General features: G+C 46.5%; 1 protein-coding gene across 1 annotated transcript in view; it reads right to left on the reverse strand.

Moving 5' to 3' along the window:
• ANKFY1 (ankyrin repeat and FYVE domain containing 1) overlaps window positions 1-23033 on the reverse strand; it is a 45068-nt gene that overhangs the window by 3446 nt on the left and 18589 nt on the right. The window contains exons 6-24 of the mRNA XM_033172368.1: window positions 22433-22582; window positions 21777-21942; window positions 18338-18542; window positions 16914-16982; window positions 15418-15617; window positions 14476-14573; window positions 12510-12735; window positions 12195-12293; window positions 10510-10663; window positions 9572-9740; window positions 7141-7259; window positions 6096-6252; window positions 5756-5956; window positions 4441-4617; window positions 3938-4085; window positions 2710-2800; window positions 2179-2303; window positions 1293-1439; window positions 707-797 (exon numbers count right to left, since the gene is read on the reverse strand). Coding sequence (XP_033028259.1) covers window positions 707-797; window positions 1293-1439; window positions 2179-2303; window positions 2710-2800; window positions 3938-4085; window positions 4441-4617; window positions 5756-5956; window positions 6096-6252; window positions 7141-7259; window positions 9572-9740; window positions 10510-10663; window positions 12195-12293; window positions 12510-12735; window positions 14476-14573; window positions 15418-15617; window positions 16914-16982; window positions 18338-18542; window positions 21777-21942; window positions 22433-22582 — 2792 coding nt within the window. The remainder of the gene's footprint in view (window positions 1-706; window positions 798-1292; window positions 1440-2178; window positions 2304-2709; window positions 2801-3937; window positions 4086-4440; window positions 4618-5755; window positions 5957-6095; window positions 6253-7140; window positions 7260-9571; window positions 9741-10509; window positions 10664-12194; window positions 12294-12509; window positions 12736-14475; window positions 14574-15417; window positions 15618-16913; window positions 16983-18337; window positions 18543-21776; window positions 21943-22432; window positions 22583-23033) is intronic.

Below are 23033 nucleotides of genomic sequence, written 5' to 3' on the forward strand. Positions count from 1 at the left end.
CAAGAGACCATGAGAGTTGTAGCCCAACAGCATCGGCATGGCCACAATCTCCCCACACTTGGCTTACCAAATGCCAAGAGGAGCAGGAAGGAGGGAAGAGCCCTTAAGAGCTCCAAGAACTCTCCTTCCTTGGCCTTCCAACCTGCTTCAAGCACTTTGGTGGTGGTCCAAACCAGGATTAAAAGTTATAGAGTTAAGCTACCTGGCCAGGTAGCACATGCCCCAAATGGTCCGTATTGAAAACACTCTCCCACTGCGTGTGGAGCTAGGATGATGGGTGGGTGGGGGAAAAACTATGGGGGTGGATCCTGTGTTTTGAACCACAACCAAAGGCACACGGTCTTCATGTTTCTGTGCACAAGATCGCTAAAGCAAGAACGCTACTGTCTCATGCTGCATAGACCTCAGTGCTTCGGTGAAGAACTCTTTGTCCTTTCCACACTGCCCATGCCCTGCCGTTGCACAGCAGGTCTGTGCTAGCCCAGAAACCTCTCCCAATGGGCTTCTCTGCCTCTCCTCTCCTCCCCTTCTCCTGGCCCAGTCTAGAAAGAGGTGAGAGGCAACTTTTCGCCTCCTCTGGAGGGAACTTATGCCTTCAGCCCAGACAGCCTTCCAAGGGTGGCGGCAGGTTCTGAGCGGAACTACCTACAAAACAATTCAAAGCTGCGTCCAAGTGGTGGATCAATCCGAAAAGGCCGCCCCTTACCAGTGATGCTTCCTTGTCGTGACCCCAAACTTGGCGCTGCATTCGTAACAATTGGAGCCATCACACCAGGGGGGTTCTTTGGACAGCATGTCTGTGCAAGAAAGAATTAAATGTAAGAGGCTCCTCGCCAGCTTTTGCCACCATGGCTTGTGACCTACCCAAGCCCTGAATTCAGCCATGTGTATGGCTGCCTGCCAGACACACTAGACATCTCACCCTCCACATCTCACCCCATTTGTGCAGCCCCCTCAAGGGCTTGAGCTCCGATTGTGCCTTTTGCTTGCCTGGGCGGAGGACAGAGAGGGGTGTGTGTGGAAACTAGTTTACGGGGCAAAGGGAAAACTTGCATTTGTTGTCTCACCCACTTTTGCCTCTGGCCACACCCACCCCTAGCATGTGGCCCCTGTAAGGTTGCTCTCTTTCAAATCATTTCACTAGTAGAGATTTGGTCTAACTTAACGTGGCCCTCAGACTGAGGCGGCTTCCTGTCTCTCCCTCCCTGCCAGCTTTGCCTAAAAGGCCTCCTTCTCTACACACAGCCCACCTGCTGCACGACAAAGAAGCAGCAGGGATCAAGGGCACTTACCCAACAGCCGGAAGAGAAGCTGTTTGGTTGCAACTTGATAGTTGAAGATGTTGATGCCTTGGTTGTTGTTGACACCCAGGCGAGCGCCGGCTCTCACAATGGCCCGGCACAAGTTGGCATTTCCCTTCATGTAGGCCAAGAGAAGCACTGGGGAGAGATAGAGAGAGAAAGAAAGGAGATTTCATTGTCTGTGTCTCTTGTTAGACAGTCCAGGATCTGCCAATTGTCCTGCACCCAGGCAACCAAAATTCCACAGGAAGCGCCAGGAGCAGCTTGGAAATAAATCACATGGTGTCAGTGAAGTTAACTCAGGAGGCTAGGCAACTCTTCCCAGGAGGCACAGCAACTCTTCCCAGTAGGTTCCCAATGAGACAGTTGTGAGGACTGAAGGTCCTTCCCACCACTCTCTAAGGCTCCTCCCCTCCTAGGTCCTTCCCTTGAAATCTGAGACTTCCTTCACCTTGTCTGTGTTTGCTCTGCCCTCTTCATCCCTCTTCTGGTTCTGGGAGATCAAGCAGGATGGAACTGGTTGCAGCAGAAGGGGAAGACCTCCTGGCTTTTTCTGCAGTCTGCTTCATCTCTGCCTCTTCTCTCTCTCTCTCTCTCTCCCCGCCCCCAGCTTCCACCTCTGGACTGCTCTCTGCCACAGCCTCTCCATGCTCACTAAGCCCTGTTGCCTCTTCAGCTTCCAACACCTCCTCCTCCCTGTCTGTTCTCCTCTTCTCCCTCTGACCACTGGGCCTTCTCCCCTTGGGGACTCCTTCCACTACTCCTCTGCATCCAGCTAGTCCAGGACAGCAAGACACATGCAAAAGGACTTTGAGAGGCTACTTTGATGAGGGCAGTTGCATGGCTTTTTTAGCCAAACCCACTGGCCGAGGCTTACCGGTGTTCCCTTCAGCGTCTGGCTTGTCGAGAGGATACTCCGGCATACATTCCAGGAAGAGGTCAAAGATGGCTGCCGCATTGTCCTTCCCGTATTGCCCCAGGATGTGCATCGGGGACTGACCCCTGACAAGGAGACGGAGATGACGTCACGCAGGACAAAAGCCATGGCGCAGGGCAAGAAGTCCTCTGCTCCCCACTGCAGGGTTACGTTTTTGGGGTGGTACTTTTGGAGCAAGAGGGGAGCTTTCTAAACTTCCTATGGCCCACTACTAGTGCTCACTGTTGCCACCAAATAACTTTTTACGAAGCTGGGTCCAAGTCCTACTCCAAGACAAGACCAGGAGAGGGAACGGAACATCCTGCCAATACTGCAAAATTACCAAGGAATCCCTTGCACAGCCCTTCCCCTGAATGAAGCAAGCAGGAGGAGAAGCCCCCCCCCGCCCCGCCCCACTACTGAATGAGAGAAAAAAATAGTACAGAGATGCTCAGACTCCCTTTTCCCAGCAAAGGCGGCAGTTACATTTACCTGAGGTTAAAAGCTTCTGCGTCCACAGTGCACTCTGTCAGGAGGGCACGGATGTTAGTCAGACGTCCCTGCATCACTGCCAGGTGCAGGGCTGAGAAGGAAGGGACAGAGAGAGATGGAATACATGATTGAAAGGGAAAGGGAAGATCTGTAGCCACCTGTCCATGCCACTTAAAACCAAAGGCTGCATTCAAATCATGCAAAAATTGAAATAAATATCAGGTTGCATTAAACCAAATTTCCATCTGTACAAGAATTTCACCTTGCACAATGGAATGTTTCCCCCTCCCCCCACATGTCCCCCAAATCTGTTCTAGAAGTTCCCTGAATGCTCCAGAGCAGATCTGAGGGGCACTTGGTTAGAGAGGTGTAAACCCCTCCTGCGGTAATCCTTGCGCTGGCAGGACAGGTTAGTTTAATACTGTCCATAGGTCCATTTTTTTTAAAGAAATCATTTTAAAGGGAGGACTCTACACAAAAAGAGTCCAGCAGGAATAATGCAACCTGTATGCATTTTAAAGATTAGCATGATGTTCATTTTGCATTGCATACTTTCTTCTGCACTGTGCCCTACTTGCATTTATTTAGCTGTGAATCCTGCACTGCAGGACTCCGTGACCCATTGGGTCCCTTCCAACTCTAATTTTTTTTTTACGATTCTATGGCTTACCCTCACTTTTACTCCTTATGGACACTCTTGCCCACCTTCTCAGATTTCAGCAAGCACAGAGCACTTTCCCGTTTCCAGCATCCCTCCACAAGCTTGGCACCTAGAAACTTGGTAGTTCCTCTTTACAGTATAAGGAAAGCTAAAATACTAAGGAAACGGTTCTGAAGCGGATGCCATTTGCTACAGATGCTTCTACACAAATTCAGCAGACACAATGCGAACAAGGAATCAGCTCCAACTCCCATCAGCCCCAGCCAGAATAGGATGGCAGGAGTCAGTCCAACAACATCTGAAGGGCTCCCTTCCTACTCTAGGCCCTGCTGAGGGAGGCCTGGCTAGAAATAACACTGTAGTGCCACCATGAACGCTTCTCCCAGCCTCAAAAGAATCCTGAAGGGGATCTGCAACAGTACCAAGGTGTCTGTTCTGGCCCAGGAAATCCTTTCCCAACAACAGCCAGGAGAAAGGGGGAGGAGCAAGCTGGAGCTAATGATTTTGCCAGGAAGCAAGCAAAAAAGATCAAATCCACCCATCTTTGGACATCCAAAGCAGAGTTACCGTTGTTCCCGTTTTCATCCACAGCTGCAAAGTCCACTCCATTCTCCAGGAGAACCGAGCAAATGGTGGGAAGGTCTTGCTGGGCAGCGAGATGGAGGGCTGTCTGGCGGTGCTTGTTCAGTTCGTTGACTTTGGCGCCTGCAAGCAGCTGTTGTGAGGAGAACACAAGGAAGGAGTTTCTCAGGGTCTAATCTAGTGCAGTGTTTCCCAACCTTGTGCCTCCAGATGTTTTCGGACTACAATTCCCACCATCCCTGACCACTGGTCTTGCTAGCTAGGGATGATGGGAGTTGTAGTCCAAAAACAGCTTGAGGCACAAGGTTGGGAAACACTGATCTAGTGGATTATATATGGCAGCCACCTATAGGCCGGTTGAAAATATAACTCCTGTCCTCAAACAGCTGCTACACTGGTTGCCAGTTATCTCCTGGGACCTTTTTACAACCCTGCCCCAGCCATGATGAAAACGGCAGATTTCAGACGCCACCTTCCACAACACGTACCAGGTTACGCACAATGATTTCAGAGCCAGCCTGCACGGCAAGATGCAGCGGAGTTAGCTTGGAGGCATCCTGGACCCTGGAATTGACGTTTGCCTGGACACTGATCAAGAAAAGCACGCTCTCGATATCGGAACTCTGAACGGCCACGTGGAGGAAATTCCGGCCTTTGTTGTCCACCTACGGCAGTGGCAAAACCATAATTAGTCACATTTGTGAATTTCAACGCATCTGCTCAGAGTGAAACCTAGTTGAACACCACCCCTGGATTCTGACACACCCCGAGACATGTTTTCTAGTTTGAAAATTTGCCAGTCACTACCCTGTTCCTTGCGGGTTTCATACAGATTTTTCCTTGTCAGGAGGGGAACAGAAATAAAGACTGAGATTTCTTAGGCATTTGATTGATGCAGTGTGTTTTAGGTTGCTTGCTTACACACTTACACACACTTACACACACACACACACGACTCTTAACAAGAACTGCAAAATGCCAATTGGTCAGTGGGCTGATTTGAAAGATAGGTCATAGAATCAGAGAGCTGGAAGGTACCCAAGGGTCATTTAGTCCAACCCGCTGCAGTGTAGGAATCTCAGCTGAAGCATCCATGACAGATGGCCATCCAACCTCTGCTTTAAAACCTCCAAGGAAGGAGAGTCCACAACCTCCCGGGCCAGACCGTTCCACTGCCAAACAGCTCTGACTGTCAGAAAGTTCTTCCTGATGTTAAGTCAGAATCTCCTTTCTTGAAACCGGAAGCCATTGGTTTGAGTTCTACCCTCCAGAGCAGGAGGGTAGGACTCGAACCAATGGCCAGCTCCTTATTTCTTACAATAGCAGTTTACAGCTGGGATGGGGAACCACTTGCACTCCAGATGTTCTTAAATTGTATCTCCAATCATCTCTGACCACTGGAGATGCTGCCTGAGGCTAAGAGATGTCAGACTCCAACCACATTTGAGGGCCAGAGGCTGCCCATCCCCAGTCTATGGATGTCACACATGCATGCCCAAGTTTAGAGAGGATATGCAGGAGAAAAATGTTGGCATAAGGATCCACAAAAGGGGAGGAGGGAAGTCAAAGGGGATTTATTGAATATATTTTGTTGTCTTTGTCATTGTTTGTAAACCTGAAAATGCAAAAAATAAACTCATTTAAAAAATAAAGTTTTTTTTCGAATTTTGTTTACACCGTCTCTCTCTATCCTGGATGCTGTGCAGGCCTAAGATGACACACTGGCAGTGCCCGTGATACCTCAGTCACTGGGCTAACGACACAAGAGCATGTATGAGGGGGTGCACTTTTGGTCCCCTGTACCTGCTCGGCCGCTCCTGGTTCCCGCTTCAGGATCGCCTCTGCTGCCTTGTTGTTTTTGTATGTCATGGCACAGGCGAAAGGGGTCATGCCTTGCCGGTCCCGTATGCCAAGCTGGATTTCCGGGTGCGAGATCATCAGCTGGATAATGACACTGTGCTGGTTGATAATGGCAACGTGGATGGGCGTTCTCCCTTCTGCATCCTACAAACACAGGCTGGGTTAGCCAGCAGCACGAAACAAGTATGCAACGCGCGCAAAGGTCATGAGGACATCAGTGGCGCAAGAAAGGACCCGCCAGCAGAAATAGGAAAAAGCCTACGAGGCTTTTTCTGTTTCGTACCTGTGCGTTTACATTGGCTCCAAACTCTAGAAGGCACTGCACTGTTTCTTCAAGGCCCCAACAAGCCGCCAAGTGCAAGGGCGTCTGTCCATCACGGGCTTCCTCATCGCCCTCGCCATTGGCCCCTGGCTGCCTCGGACTGTTGACGTCGCAGCCACTGGGAAGGAAGCAGCAGTACTACCGTCAGCCTCGACAACTGGAAGCACAGCAAGGAACCCTGGAAGTTGCCTTGCACAGAGCTGGAGCAATAAGCCGGCTGAAGCTCAGGGCTGCCTACAATGACTGGCAGCAGCTCTTGAGGGCAGCATTTCCCAATTGTAGGCCTCCGGCTGTTTTTGGGGACCACAGTTCCCATCATCGCTGACCACTGGTCCTGTTAGATAAGGATGATGGGAGTTGTAGTCCAACAACAGCTGGGGACCCACGTTTGGGAAATCCTGCTCTAGGAATTCAGTCAAGGGTTCTTTCCCAGTCCTATGTAGAGACAGAACACGGCGCTTTCTGCATGCAAAGCACGCATTCCAAGCCCTTTCCGTAAAAAGAGAGCAGGTTTCCAGTCCTCAAGGTTGTGAGTAAAAGATTAATGGAAAGGAGGACATCAAACCACTGGTTCATGTTTACACCAACAACAGTATTTCTGGCAGGGACCTTCCCAGCCCTCCCTGGAATCAAAGACTCATGGAATCGTAGAGTTGGAAGGGGCCCCAAGAGTCATCCAGTCCAACCCCCTGCCATGCAGGAATCTCAGCTAAAGCATCCATGGCAGATGGCCATGCAATCTCTGCTGAAAAATCCCAATGGAGGGAGAGTCTTTGGAGATGCAAAGGATTTAGCCTGGGACATTCTACGCGCAAATGAGGCAATCTCTCATAAGCTGCACCCCCTTCCAAAATATATTTGGCCCATTGGGTCCACACCCATAGCAGCTTGCCAACAGGTTGGCTGATGGGGAAGGAATTCAGTATCCCACCAAGTCAACGGCCTATTAGTTTACAAAGCCTTAACTGTTGGCTCAAGCAGTTTGGACAGCAGATTTGTTCCTGACCTGCGGATAAGGAAGCAGGAGATCTGTTCGCTGTTCTCATCGATGGCCCTGTGCAGCAGAGTCTGTGAGCAGCCTCCCGGTCCTGGACCCCAACACGTTGCATCACAGCCGTGTCTCACCTACAGGCAGAGAAGAGATGCTTAGGGGGAAAGTAGCACAGTGGCACTTAATATTTGGGTTCGTAATTTAAAACATTTGATTTTGATTTTGTTCCGTGAACCGCTCCGATACCTCTGGGTATAGGGTGGTATATATATTCAATAAACAACAACAACATGGAAAAATACAAAGATTGGCTTCCAAAGGGCAACAGAAATCAAAGCTCTTCGGTTATTTTTTCCTCTCTTTTAGAAAACAGCTTATTGTACAGCAAAATACAGTTATTTTTTACTAGAACAAAAAAGAATTTTTAAAAAAACAGACTTGAAAATAATGCACATTATAAAGCAGATGATATTAACAACAAAACAGAAGGAGAAAGCCGTTTCTGGGATGAAGTTAATGATTTGGCACTTCTTTTCTGCTTTTCTTACACAGGCAGTTAGTGGCAGCGAGGGCTTCTGTTTCCACAGTCTGTTTGTTGCTGCAGAGCCTATTAAAGATAACTGATTACCAAAGCTCTTTTTAACAACATGGCTTGCCTTTGCCATTCTAGTTTAATTTATAAGAGTATCTATCTATAAACCTGGAAGTCATTAAAAAATAGTCAGTGTGGTGTGTAGCAATATCCACACCACAGAATTATAAAATCATAAAATACAGAACAACCAGAAGGGGAATTAAATGAATTATCTAAAAAATGGGATTTGCATGGGCTAAGGCAGATAAAGGTTAAAGGTACATGGATAGTCTGGGAATCTGGAGGTCCCTAGCTCTATCTAGGTTAGACTGATATTATCAGGTTGCATCCTGCTTACAATTTCCTCCTCCTCATACCTTTCTCACTTGGACCTCAAGGTGAGAGGTCATCTTTAATTATCCTCTGAGAGAACCAAGGAGAAAGCATGGCTGCCTTGTACTTCTCTAGATTCGTATGGAAGTAGAAACTTTTCTATCACAAATTACATTATTTCCTATGATGAACAGCTTTCTTATTTTCTTACCTACCTCTCTAGGTGTGATTGCAACAGTTAAAAGTCCACTCTCTAAGATCCACTTGTTTAAACTCTGCTGAATCTGCACACCCAAAAAGGTTTGAGCAGATAACTGTTATCTCATTCAATATCATTGAAACACGGTGAAATTATAAAATAATAAAATACGGAACAAGACGACCAGCAGTGAATCAAAGGAATTCTCAAAAAAAAAAAAAATGCCTGGACAACAAACATGTTTTCAGCAGGGGACAGAATATCAGAATTGTAGCAGCCTCCCTGATTTCAATAGGAAATTACTGGTGACGAGACTTTAAAATCCTTTGCATGCATAGAAACTAAAATATGAGAACTGTGGGAGAGTTGTGCACGCAAACGGAAGGTGCGTAGGCTGCTCAACCTCTTAAATGAGCAGTGTTTGTTCAGTCTCTCCAGTAAGCTATTAGGGGTTTTGGCAGAGTGTGCAACCAACCAGCCCTTCCCAATATTGTACTGGAGTCCCAGTGTGATTTTCCATGTCACATTTTTCTATCTGGTTTTAGGAACCTTGCCTGCTTTAAAACATTTTACACTCCCCCGTCCTCTTTTTTTAATATATAAATTTAACAATGCACTCAAAATAGTGCAACCTGTTACAAAATCACTGAACAAACTCGGATGAGGAGAAAGAAGACTGCATCATGAGACTGGCAGAACTCGCTGAGGATGCCTGGTTTTTAAAATCCCCTTTGTTGGAACAGAGGCTACAGGAAAAGCTCAGCCAGGAAGGCTGCTCTCAAGCTGTTGTCGCTGATAGTTGAATACAACAGCCCTGCCTCTCGCTGCCTAGCTCTCTCCCACTCACGACATCTAGGCCAGTCTTTCCCAACCTGGTGTGCTCCACATGTTTTGGAGGACACTAGGTTGGCTGCCCCAGGGATACTCAAACCATCTCCAACTGCTGTTCCTTTGATTCTGCAACCAGTGAAGTGTCTGGGAGCAGGGGGGAAGCAGCTCGCAACACTGCCATGAAACATCATGCATTAAGAGGAGAGCAGGAGAGAAAGTAAGGTCTGCGGCTCTCAGCACCAGCCACAATCAAGTCTACAATGCAGATCCGTCTCGGACTTCTCCCTAGGTTTCACCTCCCACAGCAAAGCCTTCTTTTTCAGTTTCTCCCTCGTTTCATTATTCCCAATGACTTGAAAAACAAAACCACCACCCCACCCCACCCACTTTATCCTGCATGCATTTTGTACAGAAACATTTCCAAGTTGATGGTGACTGTGAAAAGGATTCCCACGTCTGATGGGAGAAGGAAAAAAAAAGAAAAAGACTGCAGCAGTCACTGCTCTTACCAGAGTCGAAGCAATATCTTCCAGGTTGTTTTCCAGAGCGAGCCAGAGCGGAGGGTTCCCTCTGTCGTCTGGCACAGACATGTCTGCTCCCCGAGTGCAGATCGCATCGACCACAAGAGGGAGCTGGTTTTTGATGGCCAGCTGGAGGGCCGTCTCACCATCCTGAGTCCTGAAAACAAGAACACCGTGCTATACGCAGGCAGATAGCCATAGGCGGTGCATCACCGACAGATTGGGGGAGGGAAGTACAGTACAGTGGTACTTCCGGTTGCGAACAGGATCCGTTCCGGAGCTCCGGTCGCATCCCAAGGAATTCGCTACCGATGGTGGCGCTTCTGCACATGGCACGGTTTAGCACCTCTGCGCATGCGCGAGCGGCCAAACCTGGGGAAATCTTTCTGGGTTTGCCGCGTACGTATCCTGGAGCATGCGTAACCGGAGGTGAACGCAACTAGAGGTACCGCTGTACTATTTTAAAAATTGCAGAAAGAACAAAAGAGACAACGAATGCTCAAAATGTTACTGAAAGGTAAACCTTTATCAAGAGCCAAAGACTCATCATCTCTGAACTAATCAGCTAGGGCACAAGTGAGTCTGCGGTACCCCTTATTTTTGTTTGAGGTTCATTTAAAAGCATCATACAGAAACAAGTTGCTGTCTCATAACCATAATAGAACATAAATGAAGACCCCATCCTTATGGTGCCAAGCTAATTCAGGTGGCATTTTCTGTTATCACCCTTGGTTCTCTGTGGTGTCAACCTCCACCCACCAGCAATGATGCCAGTGATGCCCTCTGAGGCAAGGGGGTGTGGGAGGAGCAGAAACAACCTGCTTAGCCCAAGACAGCGCCAATTAATTTGCCCGAGTGTGCCTTGCGGTGGCACTGGGCTTGCCTCTGTGCTAAGACTCTCACACAACTTTGCAGGGCCTTGTTACCTGACGCTGATATCTGCTTGGTGCTCCAGGAGGAAGAGGGCGCTCTTGCTGTCCTGCCTCTGTATTGCCATGTGCAGCAGAGTCTGCCCGTCTGACATCGTGTCATTGATGGAGGCCCCAGAGCCAAGCAGCTGAGCAGCAATAGTGTGCATTCCTGACCAGGGAGAGAGAGGAAAGAAAAGTGCAATTTATCCGTTACATTTCTGCCCTTCCTTTCCTTCCTTCAAGGAACTCATGACCGCCTGTAGAGCTCCCGCTCCCTCCCCTCCCATTCTGGACCGCCAGATAAGGCATGAGAGACCAGGGTTCGAATCCCCAATCAGTCATGAAGCTCGCTGGGGGCCAGTTGCTCTCAGCCTAACCTACTTCACAGGGTGGCTATGAGGATAAAATGGTACGGGGGGAAATGATGTATGTTACCCTTGATCTCCTTGGGGGGGAAAGGTGGGGTGTAAATGCATTGTCCGCAGCTTTCATTGTCTTTTGGAAAAGTGGAACAGAAGCACTCAAAAATAAACAAATCCTTACTCTCGGACACTTCGCATGTTGTGGTATTTAACAATAGGACTCCCTGAACCTGGTGACTTCCATATGTTTAGAAGTGGTGCTCAACATCTGGGGAAGGCTACTCTATACAGATGAACCTTCAAACTGCAGTCCTAGGCGCTGGCCTGCAAGCCTGAGATGGTGCTCCCATAGTTGGAGTATGAAGCCATGTAAATTCAGCTGGATTCCCTTTTTTTTCTCTTGTCAAGATACTGTGAGAGGTTAAGGTTTTCAGGTATTTGCAGGCAAGTTGGAGTTTGAACTTTACTCTTCCTGGCAGCTTTAGACACAAAATTTGTTTAGGTACAAATATGCCAGATTAAAGAGCTCACATATTGCGCTGCCAGATGCACTTCTGTGTCAGACAAACACGGCTTTCTAGCCGCCTGCGGTCAGAGGCCTGTTAGTTTGTGCTATGTTGAAACAAGAGAGCAGATTTGTTTACGAGAACAACTATGAAGGGTTCCACTGCCGCCGCCACCTTCTTTGCTAATCCGGCATGTAAATAGATGCTGGTTTTTTTAAAAAAAACAAAACCGAAAGCCCAACTTGTGGCTTTCCAGGTGCTGTTGGACTTCCACCCCCCCAACAGCCCTGGCCAGCCCCACAGTCAGTGAGCAGGGATGATGGGATTTGCAGCCCATAGTCTTTACTATGATGTACAAGTGGAGCATATATGGCCTGCACAGGATGAGGGATGGGATCAAGTAGCTACTCAGCATTAAGCAGTTCACCTCCCCTCTTATTTGAAAGAGGCTCCAATTTCCCCCATACTCACTACAGACAAGTGGATGGAAAGTCATAGCACTTTATAAAGTCCCAGTGATTTCAATAGGAGAAATGGAACACTGACTTAAATTTCTCTCCCTTTTGAAAGCAGTGGGATTGAAAGACGCGTAACTCCGGTTGGATCGCTCCCTTAAGGTTCCAACTATACTCTGAGAAAACCCACTGAAATCAATGGACTTATCAGTCACGACTGAGTTAATGGAATTTTAAAGCGTCAACTGCTTGTTGAATACAATCCTTATTTTTTCTTTTTTTTATTAAAAAAGGTTTCTTCAATTATTCACTGGAGGTGAGGCCACCTCTGCCCACGTGCTCCTAAAATTTCAGACCATCCATCTTTTGGCGCTTACCTGTCCATAAAGCTAATCCCAGGACTGTCTGGTCTCTGGAGTCCTTGAGACTGAAGTCAGGAATGATCTGCAGATTGTTGGTAGCATGGAGGGCATTTGCTAGAAGAGAAAACCATTAATTCTCTTTTAAGCCTGAAGTTAATCTTGTTTGCTTCGAAGATACCAGGCTGCATACGCACTATACCTTTAAAGAACATTTCCCACCCACCTCTTGAAGAGTTCTGGGCTCTGTAGTTTACCCTTCTGTAGCTTTTCTGCTCCTATTCCCTCCAGTTCCACCCCCTCCCGACTGGCATGTCCCCACGGAAGGCTTACCTTTTTGCTCCAGTATGACGGATACCACATCTGGGTGGTTATAAGCTATTGCCATGTGAAGAGGAGTTTGCAGGCTGACGTTATCTGCTGTGCTGGGCGTCGCTGTCCCCTTCTGGGCAGGCACGGCTTTCTCCGTCTGGATATTAGGATTTGCTCCTTGCTGCAGCAACTCTGCCGTGAGGTTGGCTAGGCCATGCCGGCAAGCTGTGTGCAGCGGGGTTTCCCCCTTTATGGAAAGGAGAATTTGGAAAACTTAAAAGACAATCGATTTCAAGAGGGAGAGGAAAGACTCGTGAACTGGACTTTAAAAGCAGCTCCCACAGAGCTCAGTGCACGGCAGCCAACACATTTGAGGCTCCTCAATTGTGTAAACGCTTTATATATGCTAGAAGACAGGGCCTGCCTGCAGGTTCTCAATCTAAGAGATGCAATATAAAAGGAAAAAAGAATGGGGAGGGAAGAGGAAATCAAACAGGGGAGCAGTTGCTCCTTCACTGGCTGATGGATGAGGCCAAGTTTGGTCTGCCCCTTGCCATGATGCTCTTCCTGGGAGGCAGGCAGTAAAACGTCCCAGTGATCCTAGACCTAAGGATCAGCTTTCCAGTTTAAAGTAACTGACAGCTGGTGCAGAGAGTGCTTTCTCAAGCAGGGGGCAAACCAGCTGCTTGCACGTTCTCCTTCTCTGGCCAACAGAAGTGGCCATATTGTTCTTCTGCCTCCTTGCCACGATTATCTCCCTGGAAGGCAGGAGGTGCAGCTGCCCAGTGGGAGAGTCCAGAGTGTGCTTCTTTTCAGTTCCACAGGTTTATTGAACAAACCTCAAAACGTTGGTTCGTTTGGAGAGAAACAAACCACGAGCACTGATTTGCATGGTTTGCTGCTCCCAGCTCTTTGAAGGAAGAAATGGGTAACACAATGGTAAGCCATGGTTTATGGCTGTGAACTGTGAACAGGGCCAATATCAGATTTTTTATATAAAAAAGGGGTTGTTTCCAACAATGCTAGTCCTACTCAGAGTAGATCCACTGATATAAACAGCCTGGTTAACTTTCAATGGGTCTACTCAAGAGTAGAACTTGGCTGGATACAAGCCACAGGGGCACCTTGGCAGTAAAATCAGCTCAATAACTGAACCCTTGGGTTTCTTCAAAAGTCACCCCTGATTAATGCTAAGGAGAAACAGATCTAAGTAGCCTCTTCATCTATTGGTTGATCCCCCAAGATTAGATGTGGGTTGCAATCATGGGTGGACCACCAGAGTTGCATGAAGTTACCGCCATCACATTTCTTCTTCCAAGCCACCCGTCTTTCCATGGGAAAATGGGCAGTGGGAGAATCAACTCAAGTGAGGCTCTCCTGATGAACGGATCACCTTTTCAAAGCGGAAAAGGACCAGTAGACGAAGCATGGGCACCCAAAGACACAGACTACGGCTTTTCAACATCAGCTTTTCAACATTGAGATATATCACCGGCCAAACATTGAGATATATCAATACATCACAATGTTGAAAAGCAGAGGGAGCAACAAGCTGCATCGGCCCCGGCCCCACAAGGTGCTGGGGTGAAACTCCCTCGGCAGGATCGGCAGCGGTTTCACCCTGACACCCCATGGGGCCAGGGCCAATGCAGCTTGTGCCTCCCTCCGTGCATCGACCACTGGTGACAGAGGGAGTCAGGTGAAGGCAAGCCCCACCTGCAAGATACATTACTGCCAGTTGAAGGTGCCATTGCACTTTGGCCCTCAAACTGGCCCTGGGCAATGTATTGATACATTGCGCAGGCCTAACAAACACACTTTCTTCATCTCATCACAGTAAAATGTGAAATGGTTCCGCATTTTAATACTTGCATTCTACAGTAAGCACTTACAGGCTTGCTGTTAATTTCCCTCCATGCACCAAACAGATATACGGAGTGTCTGAGCAGAATTCTGTTTCATTCGACATTCCCTTCTCTTCACCTACCGCTTTATTCCGGTGGTTCACTTTGGCCCCATGAGTTGCCAGGAATAGAGCGGCAGCCTCGTTTTCTGCCTCTGCTGCTCTCTGCAGCAAGCAGTTTCCTATAGGCAGCCAGCCAGCCACCCGGGTGGGGGAGAGAGAAAGAAAAAGCCCAGTTAGAACAGGAGCCGGAATTCCAGCCGTCACCTTGCATTCTAAGCCAGGACACAGGCGGGCAGGGCACAACTGAACTGACGTGGCTTATTACTGACTTCCTTATTATTAAGTGTGCTTATTTACCACTTTATGTCACAAGTGACCTCAAAGCGATTCTCTCTCTCTCTCTCTCTCTCTCTCTCTCTCACACACACACACACACACACACACACACACACATTATTACAGAACACAGAACACAATTAAGGTAACAGGAAAACACCACCATCATCAATAATAAAGCCACAGTATTAAAACCATACTGTATCAGCAATACCAACACTAACCTCAAAATCAGTACTATAACAAAAAACACACTTAAGCCTAACCATCGCCACACACAAAAACTAGAAGAAAAACAAACCCAAGTAAATTTCCATCAAACCATGAACCCCCAAACACCCATGCCTCCAGAAAGAGGGCGTTTCACAACTGGGGCAGTGCCACTCAAGGCCCTTTTGATTTGTCCTCCCCTGATGTACAACAGCTGGGTTTTTGTTTCCTCAAGAGACTCCAATGTCTTTTTGCTCAATTCACAAAAAGTTAGGTATCTGAAACATGCAGGCCACACGCCCCTCCCACTGCACCCTCTTTTCACTGCCCTCTGTGCTAAAGCAAACCAAAAGGTTGCTCGCTTTAAAGTTTCAGCTCTGCTGCTGTTGCCTCTTTCTTCCTTTGGCTTGTCTTCTACCTGATTTCTCAATTGCTTTCTTAGGGACTGAGTTACTGGGACGACGCGATTTCTCTCACCGGTCGCTGTGTCGGGAGCGTCCGTATTGCTGCCCCGCTGGATGAGCCTGGCCGCAAAGCTGTTCTCATCAAAGGAAGTGCCGTTTTCCACCAGGACATCCTCAAAGGGGTTGACGGACGGGTCAGAAGACACCGTGATATACTGAACAGCAAGCCACAAAGCAGTGCTTCCTTCATGATCCTTCAGTTCCAAATCGAGCCTGGCAACGACAACAACGTCCGATTATGCCCCACGAACAATTTCAAGTCGGGACACACAAATCAAGGCTTCCTAACACTGGCCAGTTCCCCAGATTTCACCTGTCTTGTTTATTGTGCCTTCAACGTCCAATTTTTGTATTTTCTGCCTACCTAGTGTTGTAAGAATATTAAGGCTACACACACACACACACACACACACACACACACTTGTTATAACTGTACCAAGCAGACACGTATACACATGTGTGGGGCACACCACAGGAGAAACAGCCCTGAGAGCCATTTTTCACTCCCAAACTGACTGCTTCTCTGCAAGGAAGGAGGGGTTGGGGAATCTTCCCATTATCTCAGGAATTAAAGTGAAAATCCTTGGCATCCTGATACCAGTGCCGGAAAAAAGGGTGTGATTAACTTGGCTGGGAAGCAGGGAAATGTAAGTATCTCCTTTGTTTCACTTGATGGGTTTTGTGGAGGGCAAGAGGGGGCAGGGTCCAGGATGCTCAGATTACTGCCACCAGACCTCCCCTTTCATGATGTGTCCATGATGTTTCTGGGGATGGTCTTGAAGGCAGCAGGGGGGGGGATTTTAAATTGTCTATATAAGGTCAGGCAGACCTTTCTTCTGGGTTCCTCCTCCATCCAGCATGTGGTGAGTAAGGATCCTGTTGCAACAGTATTTCTTAATAAAGATCAGGCTTACTAGCCGCCTTGCTTTCCATTAGAACTCTGGTCTGGTCTCTGTCTTTTCTGCGCAGGCAGGGGTTTCAAATAACGACATGCCGAGGTTCAGGATTCCACCCGGAATCGAACCCTTTATCTAGATAAGCCTTATAAAATTCTTACAACACTAGTCAACTAGCATTCTTTTTCTCCCGACTGATATTTGCCCACTCTCACTTGCAGCTTTTCATTTACTGGGAGGTTTTGCAACTTGAATTTGAATCATCCGAGACACTTTGGTACAGAAACACTTCCATTCTGCCACCACTGAGCCACTTCCCCAAGCTCACCGTTCCAGCCATCTCCCTGCCCTATCAAGAAGACCCACTCAAGTGTCTGTTGCAAAACAGAACGGTGGTAAGAAACGCACAATTCCACAGACAAGAACTGCCAGACAAGTCACCGGCTACGAAGGGAAGAGCAACCTTTAGGTAAACTCTGCCTGAAATTCAGGAAAAGGCCATCGTACCCAGACAGTCTCCTAACGTACCCAAAACTTGACAAGGACATGGTTTCTCCTATTAAGAGCACTGTCCAGATAGATTATTGTATTAAGCCAGTTTGCACAGACTTACTGCTTGCACTGGAGCAGCTGGCTGAATACTTGGTCGTTTCTCACAACAATGGAGGCATGCAGTGGAGTCCTGGGGGGTGCAAAAAGAGAGAGAAAGGGGTCAGTTGGACTAGGGCACAAGGTCTTCCGAAGGTCAAGGAGCAAGATCTCTTTTGTACTTCGGCAACTTCTTGGAGCATGTGACACTAGACTCCTCCCTCAACTGGCTCTACCTGCTTTTGTCTTATTTACACCAGAGACCAACATCCATTTTAATTATTAACAGCTATTACTGAGCACTCAGGCAGTCGGTTTTAGATTTACTTCTGTACCCATCAACAGGTTTCATCTATTTTCAGTGACAGACTTAATGGGGTGCAGATATTTATTTATTTTTTTGAAATTGTTTTTATTTGATTTTGCAAATATAAATTTATAACATTCCAAATGCATATCCATATTCAGAGATTACTCTGAATCTTGAGACTTCCTGCCCCATCCCCTCCATGGGTCCTATTGTCAGCATTTACAACTGCATCTTATTCCATGTTCTCTATTTTAAATCAATCCATAATATCCAAAGTATTTGTTACATTACAAGTGAGTTTCAAATCCTGGTAATGTTTCCATCTGCTTGCAGTAGTCTCCTCTATGCTACCCGAGTTAGGAAGAGAGCAGAGGGAATTGTCGCAGATCCTTTGCATCCCGGTCATCTGTTTGATTTACTTCCATCTCGACGTCGCTACAGGACTTTATACACAAAAACGGCCAGGCACAGGAACAGTTTTTTCCATTGTGCCATTAAATTGTTAAATTCGTAGTTGTGTAGCGGGAGGGGAGGCCAGTTATGGGTGGGGTTTCTTTGCTGTGTCATTGTATTGTGAGTGGAACAGTGTTTGTGTAAGGTATGTTTACATTGCAATGTAGCCGAAGCAAAATTCCAAGTATGTTGGAAAATGTACTTGGCCAATAAATTATTCCTATCCTAAATTATTCCTATCCTAGATAAATTATAATTCCCCCCCCCCATTCTTTTAAAAACGTTTTTGTCCTCTTGGTTCCTTCGTCTCAGGACCCCGGTGATTTTAACCCTGCTCCACTTCCTACGGATGGATCTGAATTACCACCGCTAGGTCACCTGGCATCTCTCCCCACCCACTGGTTCAACACCTTCTAGGACATTGAACAGCCGGAATATCAGTCACCGGATGCCTGGGATAACAGATACATTTTACCCTAGCACCGGAATCCCATCAATAACATACATGTATTTGCATGCAAAGGTTGCAGTTTTTATCTCTGGTACCTCCGCCAGCCACAGTAAGCAATACAATAGTTTGGTGGACCAATTTTCCAATTCTGCATAAAGAATCTTCAGATGTTCAGGTCAACATTTCAAGCAATAGGTCAAGGAAACATACAAACACAACGCCACCCAACAGTCACCTTCCTTTGCCGTCCTGCATGTTTGGATTGGCTCCTGCCTTCAAGAGGGATTCTGCAATCTGCGCCATCTCTGCCATGATGTCCGGCTTGTGCTTCTTGGGGCTGTAGGAGGCCACAAGGTGCAAGGGAGTCTCCTGGTCCCCCAAGGTTGCAGCATTCACCCGGGCACCGTTTTTAACAAGGAAGCTAGCAGCAAATTTATCTCCTTTGGGGAATGACAAGGAAAAGAGCAGAAATCAAGTAGCAGGTTTTTTTTTTTTAAGCACTCACTCCAAAGAAAGCCTTGCATCAAACCCTCCCTAACAATCCTTCCCCATTTGCCATATCAGTCAGAAAAGTGTAAACGGCAGAATATTCCTTGTATCTGTAGAAAAGGAATAGGTTTGTTAAAAAAAAATAAAAAAGACCCAGATGCAGGGCTTTTGATGGAAAGAGGATTAGTGGTCTCTATTTTAGGTGTGTTAACTTCATTAACATTATGAGCTCAAGGTGGCTTCTCCCTGCCCCATTTCATCCCTACAACAACCCTGTGAGGTAGGCTAGGCTAAGAGGCAGTGACTGACCCAAGGTCACCCAGTTAGCTTCATGGCCAAGTGGGAATTTGAGGCCTGGAATCCAAACTCCTAGTCCAACACTCTCATCACCACAGCACACTCACATAAGAAGATAAAGCAAGATTATTCAGCGAGTGCCTGGGCTACATGTTTGTCTCACTGTGCTTGTTCTGCTTATTGAGAGTTCTGAAGAAAATACAAATGCACACACACGGAGGACACACAAAAAAGCTGCTGGATGCCTCTCTCTTCTAAGTGACTGCTTTCCCTAGGTGTTTGGAGGGGGAGGAGAATGGAAAATAAGCTGCTTAAAAGAGTCAAGAAACAAGCATATTTAGGAGTATCTGAGGTTGCAACACAACTAAGACTAAATAGGCCTAGACCAGGTCGGTCTCTTAAATGGGAGACCACCAGGAACTATATATAAAAACAGATTTTTAAAAACCCTCAAAACTTCTGACGCATCCACATGACATGTCAATTCACACAGTTTAGTGCTTATGTCCTAAATGGGGAAACACCAGAAATGGTTGCCCTGAGAAAGTAGCAGTCCTATGTCTTTTTGCTGGATTTTGCTGTTATGGAGAAAGCGCCGCCTGTGCAGGTTCCACAAACAGCCCATTGAATGGCCAAGAAAGGATGGGATGGGGGGAAAAGGAAAGGAAGGAGGGAGATGGAGTTGCAGGTGCATGTGGATCACGAGGGCTCGACAGGCACCAGTTGTACACCTGAATTTTCCCATTAAGTGCCGCAGTGTGGTGCATCTTCAGGTGCCTCCAATCATGGAGACCAAAGCTGAAGCCCTTGCTTTCTTGTGCCGAGTAAGCATCACACCCATCCACCAGCATACATCCAGCACAGGCATTAAGTGATGGCAACGGGTTAATAGCCATGCCACCAAAAAATGGCCCCCACACCATTCTGCTGTAACTGGAAGCGGTGCTGGGGAGCACAGAACACCCATTCCACCACAGTGAAGGTAGATACAAAGATTTCCTTAATGTTTTTGGCATTTCACAATTATGCTTCTGCCGTTAACAGAGGATCTGAACCAGATGAAGGGATGTTGCTTAAAGAGCTTGCAAGATCCGTACAGTGGAGCTTAGAACCCGTAAGATGGACCAAGATCCTAAACCTGCTCTGGAAGCATTTTCAACTGTTGACAAGGTAGACTGTTGTCAGTTGTATTCCAGCTTCAAAAGAAATCTCCTGCAACGTAGGAGGCCCTTAACCTGCACTTTCGCAACTAGGGACCAAGGGGGTTTAAAATTCTGGTGAAATACCTTGCCCTTCTCCTGAACTGGGAGGAGTTATAGAGGTTCTCCCAAACCTCAAACTAATTCTCAGAATGAAGGAAGGCACCCTGCTGCTTTCAGAGACACTCTAAAGCTCAAAGCACCATGGACAAGTCCCTCTAGCTACTCAGCTCAGGGCTGGGAATGGAGGGAAAAGGTTTGCTTCCACCACCACACAGTTGACACACTTCACAGGCTCATCACAGCCAAACCCAGGGGCGGGGAAGAGAGGGTCATAATTAAGGGTGATCATGATTTTTTGCTAGCCAGCCAAAAACCTTCTGATCTTGACTACAGCTGGTATTAAGTGATCTGGAAGAAGTTTATCTTCATGGGTTACTCATAACTTGCAGATGACTATAATTTCCCTATTATACATTTAGATGAAGTTTATTTTCTACTAGTATTTAGCCCAAGGGAAGAACAGAAATTGCTGGCCATCGGCTTGAATTGCTAATAAAGAAGGGCAGGCAACAGGCCCCACTTTCTCTCGCCAGAGAAAGATGTAATTCAAGATGCTACTGCTCTGTTCCTTTGCTCTCTGCATATCACTGCCATGGCAACCACTTCTTGTCTGACTGTATGAATCCTCAAAGGGATCCATTTCCTTGCACTGAAAACTTCAGAACCACCAAACACACCACATGCTTTGCCAGACTTTTGGAGGTTTTTTCTAAAGCTAAGTTAAGCTGCTGTGTAATGTCCAACATCAGTTCAACGACTCTCTTAACTTGATCATGCAAGATGGCCCAGGATAGAAGACATTTCTAGTCTGCAGAGATCTTTCTCTCAAGTTGGAGATACATGCTTGCACACAACCTACTGTTTGCTGTGGACATGCAAAACAGGTGGGTGGAGGCATCTGCTGGGAAGAAGTCCTTGGTTTGTTTTTGGATGTTTGTTAATATTGCTAATATTGTTTTGTGGGTTACAAGTGCTGTAATGCTTTGTGAATTTAATGACTTTTCTTGTGGTTGTGCTGTTCAGCCTATTTTTTAAGGTGTTTTGTTAATAGTGTTTTATATAAGGTGGTTGTTTTAATGATGATTTGTTTGTATATATCTATATATAATATATTCTTTACTGAAATATAGGAAGTATAAAATTTCAAGTGCACAAGGTAAAATAAGACGCAAATAGAAAAAAAACACCCATGTAAAAAACAAAAACTATAACATTACATGATTGTTATTGCGGTTAACCTAAACTTAACCTAATACAGTGTTTAAAAAAATGAATTCCAAATATCATTAAATCTGCCATGGCAAGCCTACGTTTGTAGGCGACTTCTTGTTCTTGTGTTGCAAGTTTGTATGTACATATCTTCTATCCATTCGTTTACTGATGACAAGAGAGGCCTGGAGGCCAGCATTTGGCTCTAGGGGCCCCGAGGTTCCCTACCTGTGATCTACACATTTAAATGCTAGCACCTATGAAATCTGAGATCCCTGCATTACAGGGGATTGGATTAGGTGACCCTCAAGGTCCCTGCCAACTCTATGATTCTATGAGGTGGTTTTGCCAGGAATGTGGAATGAATTCTTAGCTGGAAAGTGAACTATATATTTTACAAACACAGTTTATTCTTACCCCTTTGAATAGCTTTATGCAACAAGCTCCAGCCTTTCTTGTCCACCATGTCCACATCTGCCTTGTGATTAACCAGGGTGGTTGCAATGCTTTCCAGCCTCCGAGAAAGTGCCAGATCTAAAGCAAGATCTCCGTTGTGATCTACTTCGTTTAGCTTCCCAGGCAGCTGCAGGGAAACAGGGTTAGAAGTCGGGCACCGTACAGCGTGGTAGAAAAAGCAGCAGATAAAAAAAATGAAGATTCTGGTGTTTAGTCTACATTTAACGCCGCTCACTAAGGAGCCACGCAAGGTGGCAGAGAAGCTTAGGAGAGGCCATGCTCAGTGACAAAGCATGACACAAGTCCCAGGCTCAAGAACTAAGGACTGGACTAAATAGAACAATGGTTTGAACGTAAGGCAGGCTTATGGACAGTTAAAAGAAAAGACAGTGGAGGTTGTGGGGGAAGCAACCATCATTTCGAAGAGAAAGGTTTTATTTGTGATATTAAGAGGGGAGGGGAGAAATGTAATTGCAAACTAGTGAAGGTGTTTGCTTTTAAAAACTCATTTCAGATGCTAAAGTCTATTCTGCTTTCTTACGATGCAGAGGGAACATATCGAGTGCTATCTCCAAAATTCTATCCTAGTGCAGATTTAGGGGAGGATCTCCGCATACCTGTGAATCCATTTCAATAAGATACAGGAAAACGACATCTTCTCTCTCCACTTTAATAGCTTTGTGCAAAGGAAACTCTGTTTTGGATTTGATCATTTTATACAATAGCTGAGCACTCATACTGCTAAAGTCTTCTTTCCTCAAATCATCCTGGGGGGAGGGGAAAAATCATTAATCAATAAAGTCACATATCTTGGCTCCAACCTTAGCCCCCACATCACACCACAAGCTTCAGTCATTTCTCCGGTGCTATTTATTTATTTGTAGCATTTGTACCCTTTCCTTATCAAAAAGATTCCCGGAGCAGCTTACATGAAATTAAAACAACACTCCCTACCCTCGGGCTTACACCTTAACAAACAAATAAATAAAAACATAACATAGAGCAAGCATAAAAAAGTAACAGCTATTTCTACATGCATCTGTGCTTTCAGAAGTGTATGGGTAACAGAGGGAAAAAACAGACTTGTGGGGAGTCAAACTGAAAAAGTACATTTGATTGTACATGGTCAGATTTTCCCACCTGCCTCTCAAAAGTCTATATGGCTGGATACAATTCCCAAGCATTTATTAGTTTCTGGCTTGAAAACTATAAATGCCG

The sequence above is a fragment of the Lacerta agilis genome, chromosome 15 (assembly GCF_009819535.1).
Source record: "Lacerta agilis isolate rLacAgi1 chromosome 15, rLacAgi1.pri, whole genome shotgun sequence".
Taxonomy (NCBI): Eukaryota; Metazoa; Chordata; class Lepidosauria; order Squamata; family Lacertidae; genus Lacerta; species Lacerta agilis.